The sequence below is a fragment of the Centropristis striata genome, chromosome 18 (genome assembly GCF_030273125.1).
Source record: "Centropristis striata isolate RG_2023a ecotype Rhode Island chromosome 18, C.striata_1.0, whole genome shotgun sequence".
NCBI lineage: Eukaryota > Metazoa > Chordata > Actinopteri > Perciformes > Serranidae > Centropristis > Centropristis striata.
Window position 1 is genome coordinate 15,014,982 of NC_081534.1, and position 16,161 is coordinate 15,031,142.

Here is a 16,161-nt window from a genome sequence, read left to right on the forward strand (position 1 = left end):
AATAAAAGTATGAATGTCCTTTTTTTGAGTTTTGCATATGAAAGTAAAACCCTGATTTTGGCAATGTACCTCGGCTGAAGAAAACATGATTGCACAACTTATGTCACTTGATAGTTGTAGTGTCATGACCAGAAGGAACAAACACAAGGACTCATTTCAGTGAAACGCACTTGAGATATTGCACTTCTTGTGGAGTTAAAAAAAAGAAAGATGTGCTCTTTCTTGTAGTTAGAAAATAAAATTTAATCTATTCAGGGTAACAGAGTCATACATAGCAGATACAGGTCCAGAACAGATGATGAAATACTGCTCAGCTGAAAAGATTTCTGCTTGTTTTCACAGCTGTTTGACAGCGCAACATGACAGACACAGACTGGAAAGATTGAAAAGACAAATCACATCAAGTGATTAACAAGCATTTTCATATATGTTTTTATGTATACAAAGCAGTATAAAACAAGTACAATAATGGACAGACAACAAGTCCAAAAAACAAGGGTGTAAACATTTTGTGTATATGTGCTTTTCATGACGCCAGCGTCACCACAAATCGGATCAACCGGTAACTGCCATCGTCGAGGCAGGGTATAGAAATCAACATTACAAAAACAAAATAACTCTACTCCGTCTGGTGTACTTGTATTGAGTATTGTATCCTAAAAACTCTACACCTGTATATTCAGCTAGCATACAAAGGAAAGCTGCAGAACACTTAGCCTTTGCCGGCCTCTGCATTGAAACAATGCCACACAATCTACTCAGGGCTTTTGTAACAGAGCACCATATTGATATTAGTGTGTTTCCTCAGCGTTGTTTCCAGTCGTACTCTACTGTTTCCATTGGTCCCTTTATGTAGAGATGGTTGAAGTAACAACTAGGCACAGCGGGTGTCAACAACAACACTTAATGCGGAGATGAAACTGGGTATTTCCAGTCTTCCAATGGACAGAGCCAGCTCATGTAGCAGTACTAAGGAAGCCCTACAACCTCAGGTCTTTGGGCAGAGTCTCCAAAAGTCTTCAGCCTGGAGCTCAAGTGCTTGTTTAGAAATGTATTGCCAGTTATATTTTTCAGTTAAATGGCTGCCACTGTGGGGCTAGTTTAGGCATCAGGAACTCCTCGTCTCTGTTTTTCCTGGTTTCACTTGGCGTCGGTAGACAGCTGCTCCAGCAGGGGGTTGGCCTCACTCTCCGGTGTTTTCACGCTGTCGGTCCTCACGATGCAGGTTGGCCTGTGGAGGTTGAGCATCACCATCAGCTGCTGCCTCTCCATGCGGAGCTCCTCGATCTGGGCCTTCAGGTCGGAGTTCACCATCTCGAGACGCTCCGATTCCTGAACAGAGATGAAGAATAATAAGATACTACCGAACATCGTTTAGAGTAGTTTTTATTACTTCTGAAAAGTCTGCCTTTGAGTTGTAGAGGTGCAGTAATCTTGGGCTTGTATTTGCCTCATTGTGTTAGCTCTGAGTTGGCTTAAATCAGCTGTTTAGGTTAACTTATGTCAGACTTTTCTTGGCTACCACCCTTAGCTGCTGCTGGTCATCAGTATGAAGTGCTGTGTCATGAACTCACCCTTTGAAGGAAGTCGGTGCGTTCCTTCTTTTTGTTTCGGCATCGTGCTGCTGCTACCTTGTTTTTCTCTCGTCTGCGTTTCCTCCTTTCCTCATCTTCGTCCATCTGCAAACACAACGTAATGTTAATAAGAGAAACAGGTACTACATGACTTTTTTTATATAAAAATACTTTCTGAATGACATAAACCAATAACCAAACGCGGGGATCACCTAGACAGGGGAAAAAACAATGTTTTGCAACCTTTACGGTAACTCTTTTTGTAAGCACTAGAGGGGGTAAAATAGAACCAACTAAGATGAACTGTTTATCGTGACAACATACTGTTTATATGTATACTTATTGCTTTAATCTAGTTTTTACATTTACATGGAAATAATGTAATAATTGAATCCTAAAATACAACATTACAGGATCCCCCAGCCAATGCATCTACAACTACTGACAGTAATATGTTATAAAATAGAGAAATAATAATAATAATATTGTATACCAAGCCTGTCAGGGCATTTAAATGTAATTCTCTGTCATGACAGTTTCTGAGCAACTGGCACCAGAGTACGAAAATCATTAAAGTGAAATAACTAAATCGCAGGAGGCATGGCATATTTAAAAGGCAAAATATGTGTTCAAATAGCATTCTGAATAAAATATTGTGGTGCTGCATGAAGAAAATATAGTTAATATAGTTTTCAATGAAAATTAGAATAATGATTCAAAAATAATCGTGCCATCAGTGTCATTAATTGTATATCAGCTAAAATAATTGCAATCAGGTTTTTTGCTTTTTTTCCCAAATTGTGCACCATAAGTCATTATAAAGGCCTCTCTTTCTATTCTTTCCATCACCTCATATTATGAACATCACTCAGAATGGCCTGCATGTGATACTGAAATTAAAATTGAAAATAGTTTGCTTCTTTATTGAGAAATGTCAACAAACGAAGGTTTTGATACCTCCTTCTTCTTTCTACTCTCTGACTTGCTTGATGTGCATCTTTCACACGCCCAACAGCTACACTATTTCCTCTTTTCTCTCCCTCCTCACCTCTGTCTTGATGGCCAGCGTTCTCTTCCCAAGCCTCCCCAGGAAATGCAGCGGGGACAGCATGGTGCCCAGCTGGCGGAAATCGGCCAGTTTGAGCTGATCTGTGAGCGTGGTGGCCGAGATGCCCGCCAGCGGGCCCAGGCAGGGCAGGGAGCCCGCCGCCAGCGAAGGGTCAGGTATCTGTCCCGGCATCATGTCCGCCCCGGCCACCACCGCCGCTGTGGGGGGAGAGAAAAGAGGAAGAGGGGGAACAATTAGGGTGAAGAATGAAACTTAAAAATAACTTTGCTGACATAGAAAATTCAATGTAGTGGAATGGAAACTGTATTTTAAATATTCCATTTTTTTGTGTGTGAAGCCCATAAAAGAGTGTACAACATACGTTTTTCCAGATATACAATATTATATCAATTCTTCGGACAGCAATACATTAAGTTACATTATTATCAGTTCAAAAAAAGCAATTAAAATACTATTTTTTCTTGCTCTTCCAGACAATTAAATGAAAAGCAATCTATTATTTTTGTATAAAAAGAAGTGGGAATTTCAAAACAACGGTATCCTTTAAAGATAATGATTTGTTGTATCGATTTTTTAACTTTGCATCGGAGATATTGGATCGTTGATCATACAGTATCGTTACACATCTAGTTTACTTTGCATTCTTCCACGCTCTGTTGGAAACATGAGCCATACAATTTTACTCTTCCATTGTTATATTACAGACATTTGACAGTATCTTTATTGTGATGACATTCCATCCACAAAAAGATTAATTCACTGTCTTCCGTCCTTGTCATCAAGCATCTTTCTAAATACGGGGTTGCTGTTTCCAAGAATGCATTCAATCGTTGACAGCTTTGACAGCTGTGTTATCTTCTTAGTCAGCAGCTGGTGAAAAAACAAACTTCACACTGTCAGCAGCTACACACTCATCTCTGTAGTTTCACATGCAAGGGGAAGCCATGTAAAACTTGGGCTTGATCACATAAATCGAGAGCTATCTTTGAGTTATGTTTCTAATAATTTGCCGTGAGTGGTTTTTGTCTTGAACGTTCTTTTTTGGTTTTCGTAAAGATGATTTAAAGGATATCAAAGGGACTCCTGTCAAAACCGAGCATTCCACTGCCACCCTCTTACAACAATTTTGGGTGGTTTTGAGGGGTTGACCACAGCACTTTTTAATGTAATCAGTGTGGAATGAAGGACAGAGGGGAGAAAAAGGAGAACTTGTGCAGGCCTAAAGGAAGTGGCTGGAGAATTAAGACGTCTCTCTAATTACTGTAAGACCAAGAGTTGGAAAACTTCTGATGGCCAAATAAAAAACAAATGTTACAGATGGGAACAGTGAAACATGAGCCGGCTGTACCCTGCCCATCCCTGCAATCTCTGAGGAGAGGCAGAGCGAGACCAGCAGATTTTTAGACAAGAAAATTGTTTCTTTTGCTTTTCAGTATTTGTGTAGAAAAATAAACACTGAAAATGTAATTAGGGAAAAGATAATGGCAAACATTCAGCTCCCATTACACATTTTGTTCTGATGAAATGTTACACTGAATAGAAACAGAATCACTTCTGTGGATCGGATTTTGTTTTTGACAAAACCCCTGCATGGCTGATACAACTGATACTTCAGTAGCTTTGGCACACTGACAAAATGTCAGCTAGGATTACCTGCTCGACCCAAAGCTACGAGGAGTTTTAAAAAGATTGATGATATCAGTGTGACTTCTACATTAACAGCTTAATTCCCATTTGCCTCCAGAGTATTGGGCCAAAGCTGAACCTCTACAGGTCGGGCACAACCCGAACAAAGCCCCTCTCATATGGAACCAACAAAGACGAGTATTGTGAGGTGCTGCGGAAACAGCTGACTTTGCTGGTGGGTGACTAACTGACAGGCCGACTGTATTGTAAGTTAAACCAAGTTTTTCTTTCTTTCTCTTTCTATTTTTTGTTGGGCTGAAAGACTCGCTCTATTACAAAAGTCATAGAGGAGGTAATGAAAAAAACAAGGTTATGTAACTCTATTCTGATGTACTCCACCCTGCTTATGGGCTGGTCTCAAAGTGTTTTTACAGTTGGACTGGAGTTTACTGTCGTGCAAACCAAATCAGTCCACTTTTAGTGAGAGGGAATCAGTTCTGAAGCGCTAAAGCGTTGGTCCTCTGCAAAAAGATTTAGACTTTGGACTTAATTTTTGCTACTGTGTCATCTACATTATAACTTGTAAGTTTAACAACCAGTAGGCGCAAATTGATGAGTACTTTTTGGAGGAGATTATTGCAAGTAGAATCTTAAATTCCTTTATTAATTACCCTAAAACATTAAGTATTACAGTCACATTTCACACTACTTCTGATCTGTTCCTTACCACCTCCAGTCTGCATGATTTATTCGCTTCAAGGACAAGTTGGTGTGTGGAGCCAGTGTCCAATGAGGCATTTTATTATTTAAATCCTGACTGCCCCCTCCCTCACTCCCTCTTTCTCTCCCTCCCTCTCTCCCACTGTATGTATACTCCCATTTACACTGCACTTGGCAGCCGCCTGTTGTTTTTGCTGGAGAGGAAAAGAACAAGACAGCTCTGGTAAAAATCTCTCTCAGACAAAATTCCCTCTCTCTCAAACTCCCGGGAGAGCTGCAGGACTGGAGGGTGCCAAGGCCTTCTCTTTCTGCAGAGAGGCTGTCTAAGAACAAGGCGAACCATATGGCAGCTAATCCAGGGGTGAATGAGAAAGAGAACTCTCAAATAATAGCCAGACAAAAATTTAAATTGCCGGGCTGAAGTGACTGAACCGCTGCGCTTACTATAAAGTCCTTAGACTATTCCATTAACGTCCAAGTTTCACATCACATCTGATAAGTTGTGAGGAAAAGAGTATGCCCATTTTTTTCTCACGTTGCTCATTAGTGACCAATAACTGTGCTGGAATTCAAAAGATGCAACGCGCACTAACCCCTAAACTGAGAGAACAGCCACAGGAACTGAATCGCCCGTTAGGAATGACTGAGCAAATTGCTCTCAGAGCCAAAATGGAGTCCAATATCCAAGTTGGCCAGACACTCAGGACCGGTTAACAGACTCAGATTAGGCTCCATCCTGGACAAACACTTTTTTTTTTTTCAAACTGGAAATTGAACCAAAAAAAATAAGTCAATTCAAGAATAATCATATTTTGTGTCTATCAGACTGGCTCGTATGCAGTACATTGTAACTGAAGCCTGCTCAGTCAGACATATTGAAAGGAAAGCCCCCATTCCATGCTGTGACTTGTTGAAGCATGTAGCCGACTCCAGACCTCCACACGTAGAAAGACTTCAGCACATAAACATACATAAACCTCATATTTGTCTGCATGACATCAGATCACACAAATACAAAAAAACCACAATGGTAGTTTTGCCAGCGGCCTCTAAAACAAAGGTGAAATGATGTCTGAAGCAAGACGCCTTTAATTACGAGACATAAAAATGAGTTACGCACCATTCCAGACAATTTATAGTACTGTTGTAAACTCAAACACATAACTGACTCTTGACGTGCCTTGCTTTTGAGTTGAACATGACTTTTAAGTCGAGTAGAAAGATTGTTTAATCTTCAAGCTGTTCCGTTCTGTTTCTTTCAACCTGCCACACAAGTGTCTTGAAATCCCCCTCGCAAATTCAACTCCCCATGAAGCCTCGAGACACGAAACCCTAAAGTCTCATCTGTGCTACACAGGGAAAGTTTGCTGATGCATGTCTTGTGCTGCGTAATTATACCCCCAAAAGCATGAGTCAAAGTGATTTTTACATTTTTCAAAAGAGGTATTTTTCTCCCTTTTTTTATTTTTTATGTCAGCAGCAGCCTGCAGAGGAGGATTAGTGGTCAGCGTCTGATGATGCAACGCCGTTACTGTGCTTTTGCAGTCAAGCAGAAAAAGCCAGCGCCACAGCTTTTAGGCCCACACTAGCCTCAAACAAAGACACCTACACAGACCGGCACGGCCGCCTCTCAGCGGCTAACTGAGAGGAGACGAGCTGAAGCCAAGGGCGGGGAGCGGAAATGTCATGTATTGGTTATGAAATATAGGACCGTACTCAACGCAGGTTCTGGCTCCAGCCCAAAACTAATCTGACTGCATGTGAGCCGTAGATAGCTGGAGGTGTGTGTGAAGAGAGTGTGTGCATGTTATGGCTCCTATATGTAATGTGCAGGCAGTCAGTCTGTCCCATACACTGTATACCTACAATCGGCTGGTTTCTTTGCGCACATACTCTATCTGTCTTCAGCTCGGCCAAATGTGTCCATTTCCTGAGTCATTCCTGCGAGCAATTAGCAGTGCTGAGGAATTCAGCCCCTTACCAATAGCCAGCAGCACGACTGGAGGCCCTATTATCCTCATCCCCTATAGAGACGGTGAAGGAGAGGGCTGGGCAGGGGGGTGTTAAAGGGGTTTTTCAAAGGCTACTCATTACCTTCATATACTGCTGCTTTTAAAAAAAGGAGCCCACTAACAGTTAACCTCTACCAGCAAACTAATTTTAGTGAGTGAAAACAGGAGCCAAAAGTATTTACTTTATAATTTATCTTTGCCTGAGACACAAAGTTAAATCTTTGTGCAGCCACACTATTAAGTCTGCCTCTAGTAGAAATGGGACAATATTTTATTGCAGGTCACGATTAAAAACACTTACAATAAGTTGATTGTGGTGAATTTCCATTATCAGGATAATTGCTCCTGCATTTATTTCCTGATTTATTTTGAATTACCACAAATATTATAACATTAGCTCTGTGCAGTGAGGCCCATCTCTTCCTATCCTATACTTGGCTATTTTCACCAAAGTCAATTTTTCCACTTTCCTCTAACCATAACACTGATTTGATATCGGTATATATCATCTTTAGGATGTCAATATCTTTATGTTTGAATTCCCACTTATTTTTTAAACAATACTGTTTTTCATTTAAATTTCTGAAAGAGCATTGTGATAAAATTGTCAAATCATATTTTAGGTGCTTTCTGTGAGTTGATATCAATTAACTGGTTGTGTTAAATGTGCATATGGTATCGTCTCATACCGTTGCAGGCCCCTGGATTAAAATTAATCGAATTGGAATCATGTTTTGCCAGATTTTGTGATATCAGCAAATATCGTATTGTTGTCCGAAGAATCGACTTGTGACTCACACCTTCCAGACATGTTTTATGTATAGCTCATCTACCACTTCTTCCTCATTGAGAAATTCTGGATCTGGCCTCTGCTCTGCCCAGCAACGCTGCTCGTGCTAGGTTAACCGATGAAAAAGCAGTGCAAGCCAGCCGCAGCTCATGATCTGCAGACTGCTCTGGTAGTTTCAGATTCTGTTCTATTTCTTTCTCGTACTTGTTTGAGCTTCCAGACTCAGATGAGGACTCTGTTGTGCACCAAAATCTGTGTCTAGCAGACATATCAGAATGGTGAGTGTAGTTAGCATCGTTATGTTGTTTGTTAGCTTGTCAGCTTGTGTTTGCCAGCAGCTGACACTGTGTTAGTGGTGGTGAAACGTACAATTATCACTGCTACAATGTTTTGTGTTTTCACTCTCTGTACTGACAAGGGAAGTGCACAGACATCTCTCTTATCAGTAAAGGAATGTGAAAACACCTCTCTGGTGACAAACTTTGAAGAGATACAAGTCATGGTCAGACATTTTAGGGGATGTAAACAAAAGAGAAAAAAAAACATTTTGAAGTGATTTTTTTCATTTTATCACTGGATCATGGCATTGGGGGAAAGACATGCACACTTTCCATGAAGCCATTTCACAACTTTTTTATCTATGTGTTTTATTAAAGTCTAATTTAGGACTAATGTGGCCCACACACCAGCATCTTGCAAAACTCTTGCAAACAGCTTCTCCAGCTCTAATTCCACATGAGCGCTGAAAAAATGAACAATGAGAGCAAAGGCTCGGGCCAAGGCATGCTCTCTAAATCTCTGGCCAAGGTCTGAGCGATCATCATTACCGTCTGCACTCAGTCAGGCTGTGTGTTGAGTTACAGCCTTTCGCAATCCTCTGAGGAAACCAGGGAATTTGGCACCGACTTTCCTCGAGGACGGGACAGTCCAAATATACAGTATCAACATTCCTCCAAGCCCTCATTATATTTTCATTGGAGGGACAAGACACAGGATTGAGAAAGGGAAGAGACTCTGTAATAATGGATGCTGTTTTGATCGTGCTGCGGTCATACCCAGGCATTAAACTCAGGGGTGATCGTGTGTGGGAGTGGAAGTGATTATCACAACAGAAAGTATGATCTCTTTTCATTTCAGCTTTCATTTCTCTTTTGGCCATTCTTAAAGGCTAAACAGCTGCTACAGATAGGAGGAACCTTTAAAAATCTCTCTTGTGAAGATTACTAAAACTTCCCAAAGCAATTCATCGCAATTATGAACATTTAACCTTGCAATATTGTCAATGATGATGAGACCCTCAGCTGCAGCGATAATGAGCAAGCTTCATTTCCCCTCACAATTACAGTTTGGATGTCTCAGCAGTGAGCAAGCCGGAGCACAGTGCATGCAGAGGTTATCAATGAAATTACACAAGAGGGCAGGTAGTTTAACTATTTCATTTTATTGTAGACTTCAGCCGGAGAATGAAAAAATGTTGAGGTAAATGGAAACACAAAGCACCTGCAGATATGCACAAGGCATGAGGACTGTGGCTGCCTTCATTCAAACATTACTATGTGATCATTGGCTGGGTTCCTGCTTGGCCTGCTTCATACCATTCAAACAGTCACACATCTATATTCTGCATCTGGGTGGTCCTGCTTGAATTATTATATTATTACTATTTTTCTCCACGTTGTAAGTCAGGATTAGACTTTGCATGGCAGTGAGCTTTGGCTTGGCTCAGACAAGGATTAAATGAAAATACAAAATGCTGACAAAAGCCATTTCAAATGTATGGACTTCACGTCTATGACAAATCCAAGGCAAGTCAGATATTGGCCAACCGAGTCCAGAAATCTGATTTAATGCCGCCTGTTGAAGCAATCACCGTTATTATGTAACATGTGGTTGTCACTTTAATGCCGTTTCATACTTTGTCCTCTGATGTTTCCTCATCTGCCCCACGTCAAGCGCACGCTTGCTCTGGTTAAACAAGCCCCTGTGTCTGCACTGTGCTGTGTGTTCAATCCTTTTGTTCATCTCAAAGGCTGCCAGCTCTATGTTTAGGTCGACATTTAGTGACAAGTAGTGCAAATAGAGAAAGTTGGCTTCAAGTCAAAAAGAAATTCAGGAAATCTGGAAATCATAACTATGTAAAGGAGCTTTTAAAGAAAACACTGGCTTTAATGTCTCTTCTCTCGGTTACACCTTTGGACATTTGGGTGTTTTCTTCTACAGTGCACATCTAGTCTGTCCTGACACACTGTTTTTACAAACCATGTGGAAAGGCTTATGGTGACTACAATGTGATACTGATAATGTGATACACACAGCAGTGAATAGCTGCTCCCCCAGCATTAGTATTAGTATCATTGAGCCTGGCTGTTGCATAGTTGGCTTGCTCGCCTGCAATGCGTCTGCTGTCTATTCAGTGTACTGGGGTGCAGCTTGGCAATTCCAGCTCTCCAGAGACACACTGGAAGGCATTTCTACTTAAAATAAACCCTGTGCGCCCACGTCCAGCCTCTCAGCCCTGTCGGCCCTGCGCTGCTTGTCGGCTCGCCAGCCCTTCCCCATTAATCCACTGCAGCGTTCCATTTATGCAGAAACCATCCTACGGATGTGCCCAGGCAGGCGCTGGGGCATTTAAACCCTCTGCAACACACGCTTGTTCACTTAGAACACACGCAAACACAGATAAAGACACAAAGGAAACACATTTATAAAGAGCACACACAAATAGTTTCCCCTGCCTGGCATGTAGCGAGCAGCGAGCACTGCACCAGCTGAAGAGCATGCACTCTCTGTGTAGGAAAACACTGAACCTGTGAACTTGCAAGTCACAAACCCACACACATGCACATGTTCCATCCCTGCCAATCATGTTTCCCATTCCATGATTGGCCTTTACCCTTCAGGCCAACAAGGGCAGATAACTTAACCTACCTCTGGCCCAGATAGAGTTACTGTCACACAGTAAGGTGTAAATCTTTTAAAAGACCCTGATGTGGACAAAAGGATGATCTTTACCGGCTCATCACAACAGTACAGGGAAAACAAAGGATTACCGTGGCGATTAAGATGAAATGTTCTATTATTGGAGTCTGTTTTGTAGTATGCAAATCCACATGTGAGGCCTGTACACACACAGAGTTTCACTTATGCAGTGCAGTTAAACATACAGAGCATGTGCACCATGATGGGCCAAAAATTGCAAATCTGAGCACACATTCTTTGCTGTGCTCACATGCTGCCAAATAAACTTCACACTTCATTTACATCACTCGTGTTTCAAGGTGAGCCCGCTATTCCAAAAAAAAGTTTTCATGCAGCAGAAGGAATTTTCGAAACAGCATCAATCTATTAATTCAATCTAAAACTGTTTTAAATGCCTGATACTTACTCAGAGAAAACTTGTCAGTCGTCTTCTGTCAATGATGCAACTGTGTTTGGACGCTATGAGAGAGAAGTAATAGAGTATTAATTACTATTCAAAGTATACTAAAGAAAATCAACTAGTAGTTTAAGTGAATTATCAAGCAAAATCGCAGAGCAGTATCTGGTTCCTGTTTCTCACATGTGAGAATGTTGTTCCTTTTTCTGTTAACCGTCATTGTAAGTTTAATATATTTGCAATTGATCCGACAAAACAAACCACTGGAAGACATTAAATTTGGATCTGGAAAATTATAATTTATTAGTTGCAGCCTCAATTAATATTTCCTTATCCATACCTGCAGAATCACTGCTATCAGTCATTTTGCAAATCAGGTATTATTAGCTTGTTATGTATCCTGCAGTTGCATGCAAAGTGTTGAGTCTAAAGTTAAGAGTTCAACAAAGGCAGATGAACTTGACCAGCTAGCCGAATCTAATGATACAACACACGTAGCAAATGACACGACTGTGCAGCAGTAACAAAGTTTGATTCACGTGTTTCTTTAATGTGAAAGTATAATATCTGGCAGATTGCGCGCAGTTTGGTGCACCAGACCAGCTTAGCTTGCAGTTGCATTGAAACCCCACAGTGTGCGGCGTGTGTAGCGTTACATAATTGTCTTCACCAGGCTAACCGACACTTCTCCTGTTTAGCAACACTGAAATTAAAACTCCTAAGATGAAAATACCTCCAGTCCGGCACAGGCTGCTCTGTTATTTAGCTAACGACTCTGTAAATAACGAGCTGTTAAGCGACAGTTGCTACAACAGTTGTAACAACATCGTATTTAACGGTTGTGGCAACAAATTGGGCACGGAAAACTTTAAAACTATTGAAACCTCAGCAATTCAATAAAAATAAAACATCATTAAGTATAAACATTAGCTGATACAAAAACTCGTGGTACAAACGTGTGAAAAATCCAGCGTGTTGAGTCTGTACAACGTGGTGAGAAAAGTGAAAAAATGTGCAAAAATGTTTAGCCCGTGTAAACATTTGGCCAACTACAAGTAGAAAAACAAAGAGATGATAAAACAATAGCAACATACGTCGACGGCTCACACACAGTCTTACCTGTTGTGCGTCCAAAAATCCGCAGTAACAATGTGGCGGTGCGGGTGTTCAGGAGTCGGATGTAGGTTTTGGGACTAAGTGAAGCCGTTGCATCAGCCCGTTTAAGTACCGATCTTGTCTGTGAGGGCTCAGGAATGCGGAACTGCTGTCCCAGACGTAAGCATGGATGAAAATAATGTAAGAGGAGGGCTGAAGACACAGAGGTTTGTTTGCTCCACCCCTAGCAACCAAATAACATACACAGACTGGAGCAGAGGAAAGTTTCAGCTAGATAGAGAGATAGACGAGCAGTAAATACACGCCCACAGCCATTAACGAGTCAATAAATAAAAGTTATGGCTATAAACACATATACACTCGTCTTAGCGGCAGGTGTTTTTATTATTTCCCAGGAGGTGACGGGAGAAAACTGAGCCCTTGCCAATAATAAAATGCTTCTTAACCTTCTGGGGGCCTGTGATCGTGCCAGCTGATTAGATCACGCGACATTTAACAAAAAAAAAATTCAACATTGACATTCCTAGGTCATGTAAAACCAAAGATATGATAGTTTTAATTTGATAGTGCATAAATATTTTAGCGTTGGTGTAACTTTGTGTAATTTCGCACATAGTTTGTTTTGAAGAGTTGCAGCTAACAAGGAAAATGGGAAATGGGTTTTTATGGGACTTTTTTGTATATAGTTTTAATAGATTTAAATTTTACCTTTTTATATGTTCATATTGGTATCCTATGTTTACATTTTCAAGTTCCAAAACAGTTCATTGAGTATAGTTGTGGGTTTTTTTTGTAGTAAATAGTATCATTTTTCAACTCGGATTTCATGATTTTTGGGCTCAATATGTTAATCAAGTAAGTGAGAAAATAATTAGAATAATAAAATAATAAAAAAATGGATACCAATAGGGTAATGTATTTCTGTCCAATTGGGAACTTATTTATAACCAAGACTGGGTCAGATTACTTTAAAATGTAGTCAGTTGCTGAATACAAATAACATGGCAATTTTTGTAATTAGTGACATGTTCCAGCAGTTTACAACAAATGCAGTCTGGATATTTTTGGAGTACTTTTAAATTAAACATTAAAAAGGATTGCACCTTATACTTCAACAAATGGACGGAGCTGCACAAATGTGAGTTCCACAAATACTCTTTTCAAACATCAACATTTTTTCAATATCTCTTTAGAGGCATTAAACATCAGACACAATCTCTCTTATTCATTTCACATTCATTTCCAAAGCTTTTTATAGACATAAACCTTTATGTGTGTCTAAAAATGTCTAAACATGTCATACACAAATGTATGACAGGAACAGAAAAGGAACAGTGAAAATTATAAACATGTGGGGAGGGATCTTTTCTTTACATCTCTACAGCTACATTTTCAATGCAAATTATATTATTTTTCACATGTGTAGCATTTAAAGTAGGTCAGTGGTGGCACAAACTATAGGTGTACCCTGTGTATACTATATGTGGGTGGCTGTTTCTTATGTGTAGCTTTTTGTAGGTGTTGTTTTTTTAATCAAAGGCCAGTATGTCAGACATGCTTTTCTTTCATTATTGCACTGATTATTGTGACAGGAAAAAAGTCATTATTGTAAAATTGCCATATTTCAAGGATGTAACAACAACGTAATCAAGCTAGTTTTGACAATGTAACTATAATATTATTGAACATTTTTATAGTTGTTTTTTTTGGTACTCTAATTGTATACAACCCACATTTGCAGAACTCTTAAAAGAGTCCATAGTCTCAAAATATTCAATTAGAAGTAAAAGTCCTGAATTACTATCAGCAAAATGTACCTACAGGATAACAAGTAGAAGTATTCAGTATGCAGAAACACCTCTTTTACATGATTGTATTATTAATAATGCATTACATTATTTATTTTATTACTTAATGTGCAGGCATTCCTTTATACACTACTGATTAGTTTCATTATAAAGCAGAGTTTATACCAAAATGTGTTGTTTGTCAAATATAAATCTGAAAGGTAATTCTAGCTGTCAAATAAATGTAATGGAGTAAAAAGTTCAATTTTCCCTCTGGAATGTTTTGAACAAGAGTAGCACAAAATGGAAAAACTCAGATAAAGCCTCAAAAAAGTTCCAACCTATTGTACTTTAATAAATGTGTTTTGTTATGATAAAACATTTCAAGGGTGGACAAAATTTACCGTATCAGATTGTTCCATTTAAAGGATTATCAGCTATTTTTCAAGAAATTAGCCCAAAAAATAGAGCAAAATCAGAAAAAAAATCAACATTTCTGATTTCTAATGTCATCTTATGACCCCTCAGATGTCTCCTGTGATCTCTTGAGGGGTCCAGACCCCCTGGTTGGGAACCTCTGGTGTGGTGGATTGACACTGGGACACTTTACTCTGCAGCACATGCTATTATTAGTCTTTATTAGAGTTTTAAATGGCATTTAAATCCCTCCGAACACACCACTTTTGATTATTTAAGCTTGTGGAAGGATGTGGCTTTGAGCCTGATTACTCTCAGAAGATGTTTAACGTGCTAAATGTCTGTGAAACCCAAGAATAAGGAAATTAACCATTTAGGCTCTAACAGGGAACTGAGTTTGTCAACAGCCCACGGTGGTTCCTGACAGCAAATGACTTGCAGCCCACACCCTACTGTGTAGTTCCAAATCAAACATTTAGGGTTTAAATGTGACATGTCATGGTCTTATTTTCCCATAAAGAGTCATTACTTACTGTTTAATCCCTAGGGTATTTACCTTACACCTTATCAGACAGGGTTAGGTTACTTTCATTATACATGCAAAGGTGAAAATGAAAGTACAGAACTGAAAAATCCTCTCATGACAACTGTTTTGACACTGTTTCATTGCTTTTATTTCACTTTGTTTTTCATTCCTTAACCCAACGTCACCTGCCCTCAAAGTCGCATGCATCAGTTTTAAGTGTTACGCATATTTATAAGACTGAAAAAGAAACCCGCCATTGCTCTTCTCTCACAAATTCACAGCGAGCTAGAAATCTTATTATTTCAGGTGGCAGAGGAAGTCTAACTAATGCAGTAAATCTTGCAGGGTATTTGCACATGTAGCTTTAGCTGCTGTGAAATCCAATTTTATTTTTCTTTAATCTCCCTCTAATAAAGCTGTTACTTGATTCATCATAACACATAATAACTTAAGCACACATGCACAAAATCCTGTCTAAGTGTTTCTGATGGAGGTTCCAGAAAGTTCTATTAAAAAAAGCTGAATCTCTAAGTGTTTTCCTGCTGCTTCCCTCTAGTGTTGGCAGCTCTAACTACATCCCACTATACTGCTCCCATAAAACTGAAGTGTGGCTGTTAGAGAGCACATTATAGAAACATTAAGTTAAGCATTGAAAGCAACCATTGGATATGTAATGCTGAATTGCTGTTCCCTCTATTTCTTTTTCATTTAGATTTTCATGTTTAAGGTTGTGCATGACTATAATGTCTTGTTTTATGTAGATATCAAAATCCTAACCCAATCTACCTGTGGATTATTTTACAAATACCACTAAACTGCAATTTCATATCCAAAATCGGAACAATTTGATGTGTTTTATCCTGAAATTACCTTAAAATAGTGTGCTTTTGTATCATTATAATCAAGAACAACCCCTCCATCCTGTGCACCTTTTATTATATGCCACATTTTTATCATCACCATTATCTGAGGCTCTGTTGGGTTTTACACGATGCCATCTCAACTGTTCCACCTAGAACAAGCAGCTGAGTTACTAGAGGCTCACCAAAATACCCCCACTCTGTTCCTTTTTTTAGATTCTAATTTGGTTCCGCCGTGATTTATGTCTCGCATCTGAGGGGAGGTCGGGGGGGGCTGTGCGTCACCGT

The 16,161-nt window shown here is 39.7% G+C and overlaps 1 protein-coding gene across 2 annotated transcripts; it reads right to left on the minus strand.

Moving 5' to 3' along the window:
• Nucleotides 1-218: 218 nt before the first annotated feature.
• Nucleotides 219-12,453, minus strand: LOC131991386 (jun dimerization protein 2-like). 2 transcript variants are annotated; one of them, XM_059356786.1, is made up of 5 exons: nt 12,287-12,453; nt 11,177-11,229; nt 2,623-2,840; nt 1,575-1,679; nt 219-1,332 (listed from the first exon to the last, which is right to left on the minus strand). In XM_059356786.1, exons 3-5 carry the CDS (start codon nt 2,815-2,817, stop codon nt 1,141-1,143), a joined length of 492 nt encoding a protein of 163 aa, XP_059212769.1. In that variant the 5' UTR covers nt 2,818-2,840; nt 11,177-11,229; nt 12,287-12,453; the 3' UTR covers nt 219-1,140. The 2 variants fall into 2 exon arrangements, with proteins under 2 accessions (XP_059212769.1, XP_059212770.1); XM_059356787.1 differs by lacking the exon at nt 12,287-12,453 and adding an exon at nt 11,508-11,632.
• Between the last annotated feature and the right edge of the window lie 3,708 nt (nt 12,454-16,161).

Coding starts and splice junctions, on each gene's coding strand:
- LOC131991386 (XM_059356786.1), bottom strand. CDS start 2,817: ATGATGCCGGGACAGATACCTGACCCTTCGCTGGCGGCGGGCTCCCTG. Junction 1,680..2,622: donor CGCTGGCCATCAAGACAGAG/GTGAGGAGGGAG, acceptor TTGTGTTTGCAG/ATGGACGAAGATGAGGAAAG. Junction 1,333..1,574: donor GCACCGACTTCCTTCAAAGG/GTGAGTTCATGA, acceptor ATCTCTGTTCAG/GAATCGGAGCGTCTCGAGAT.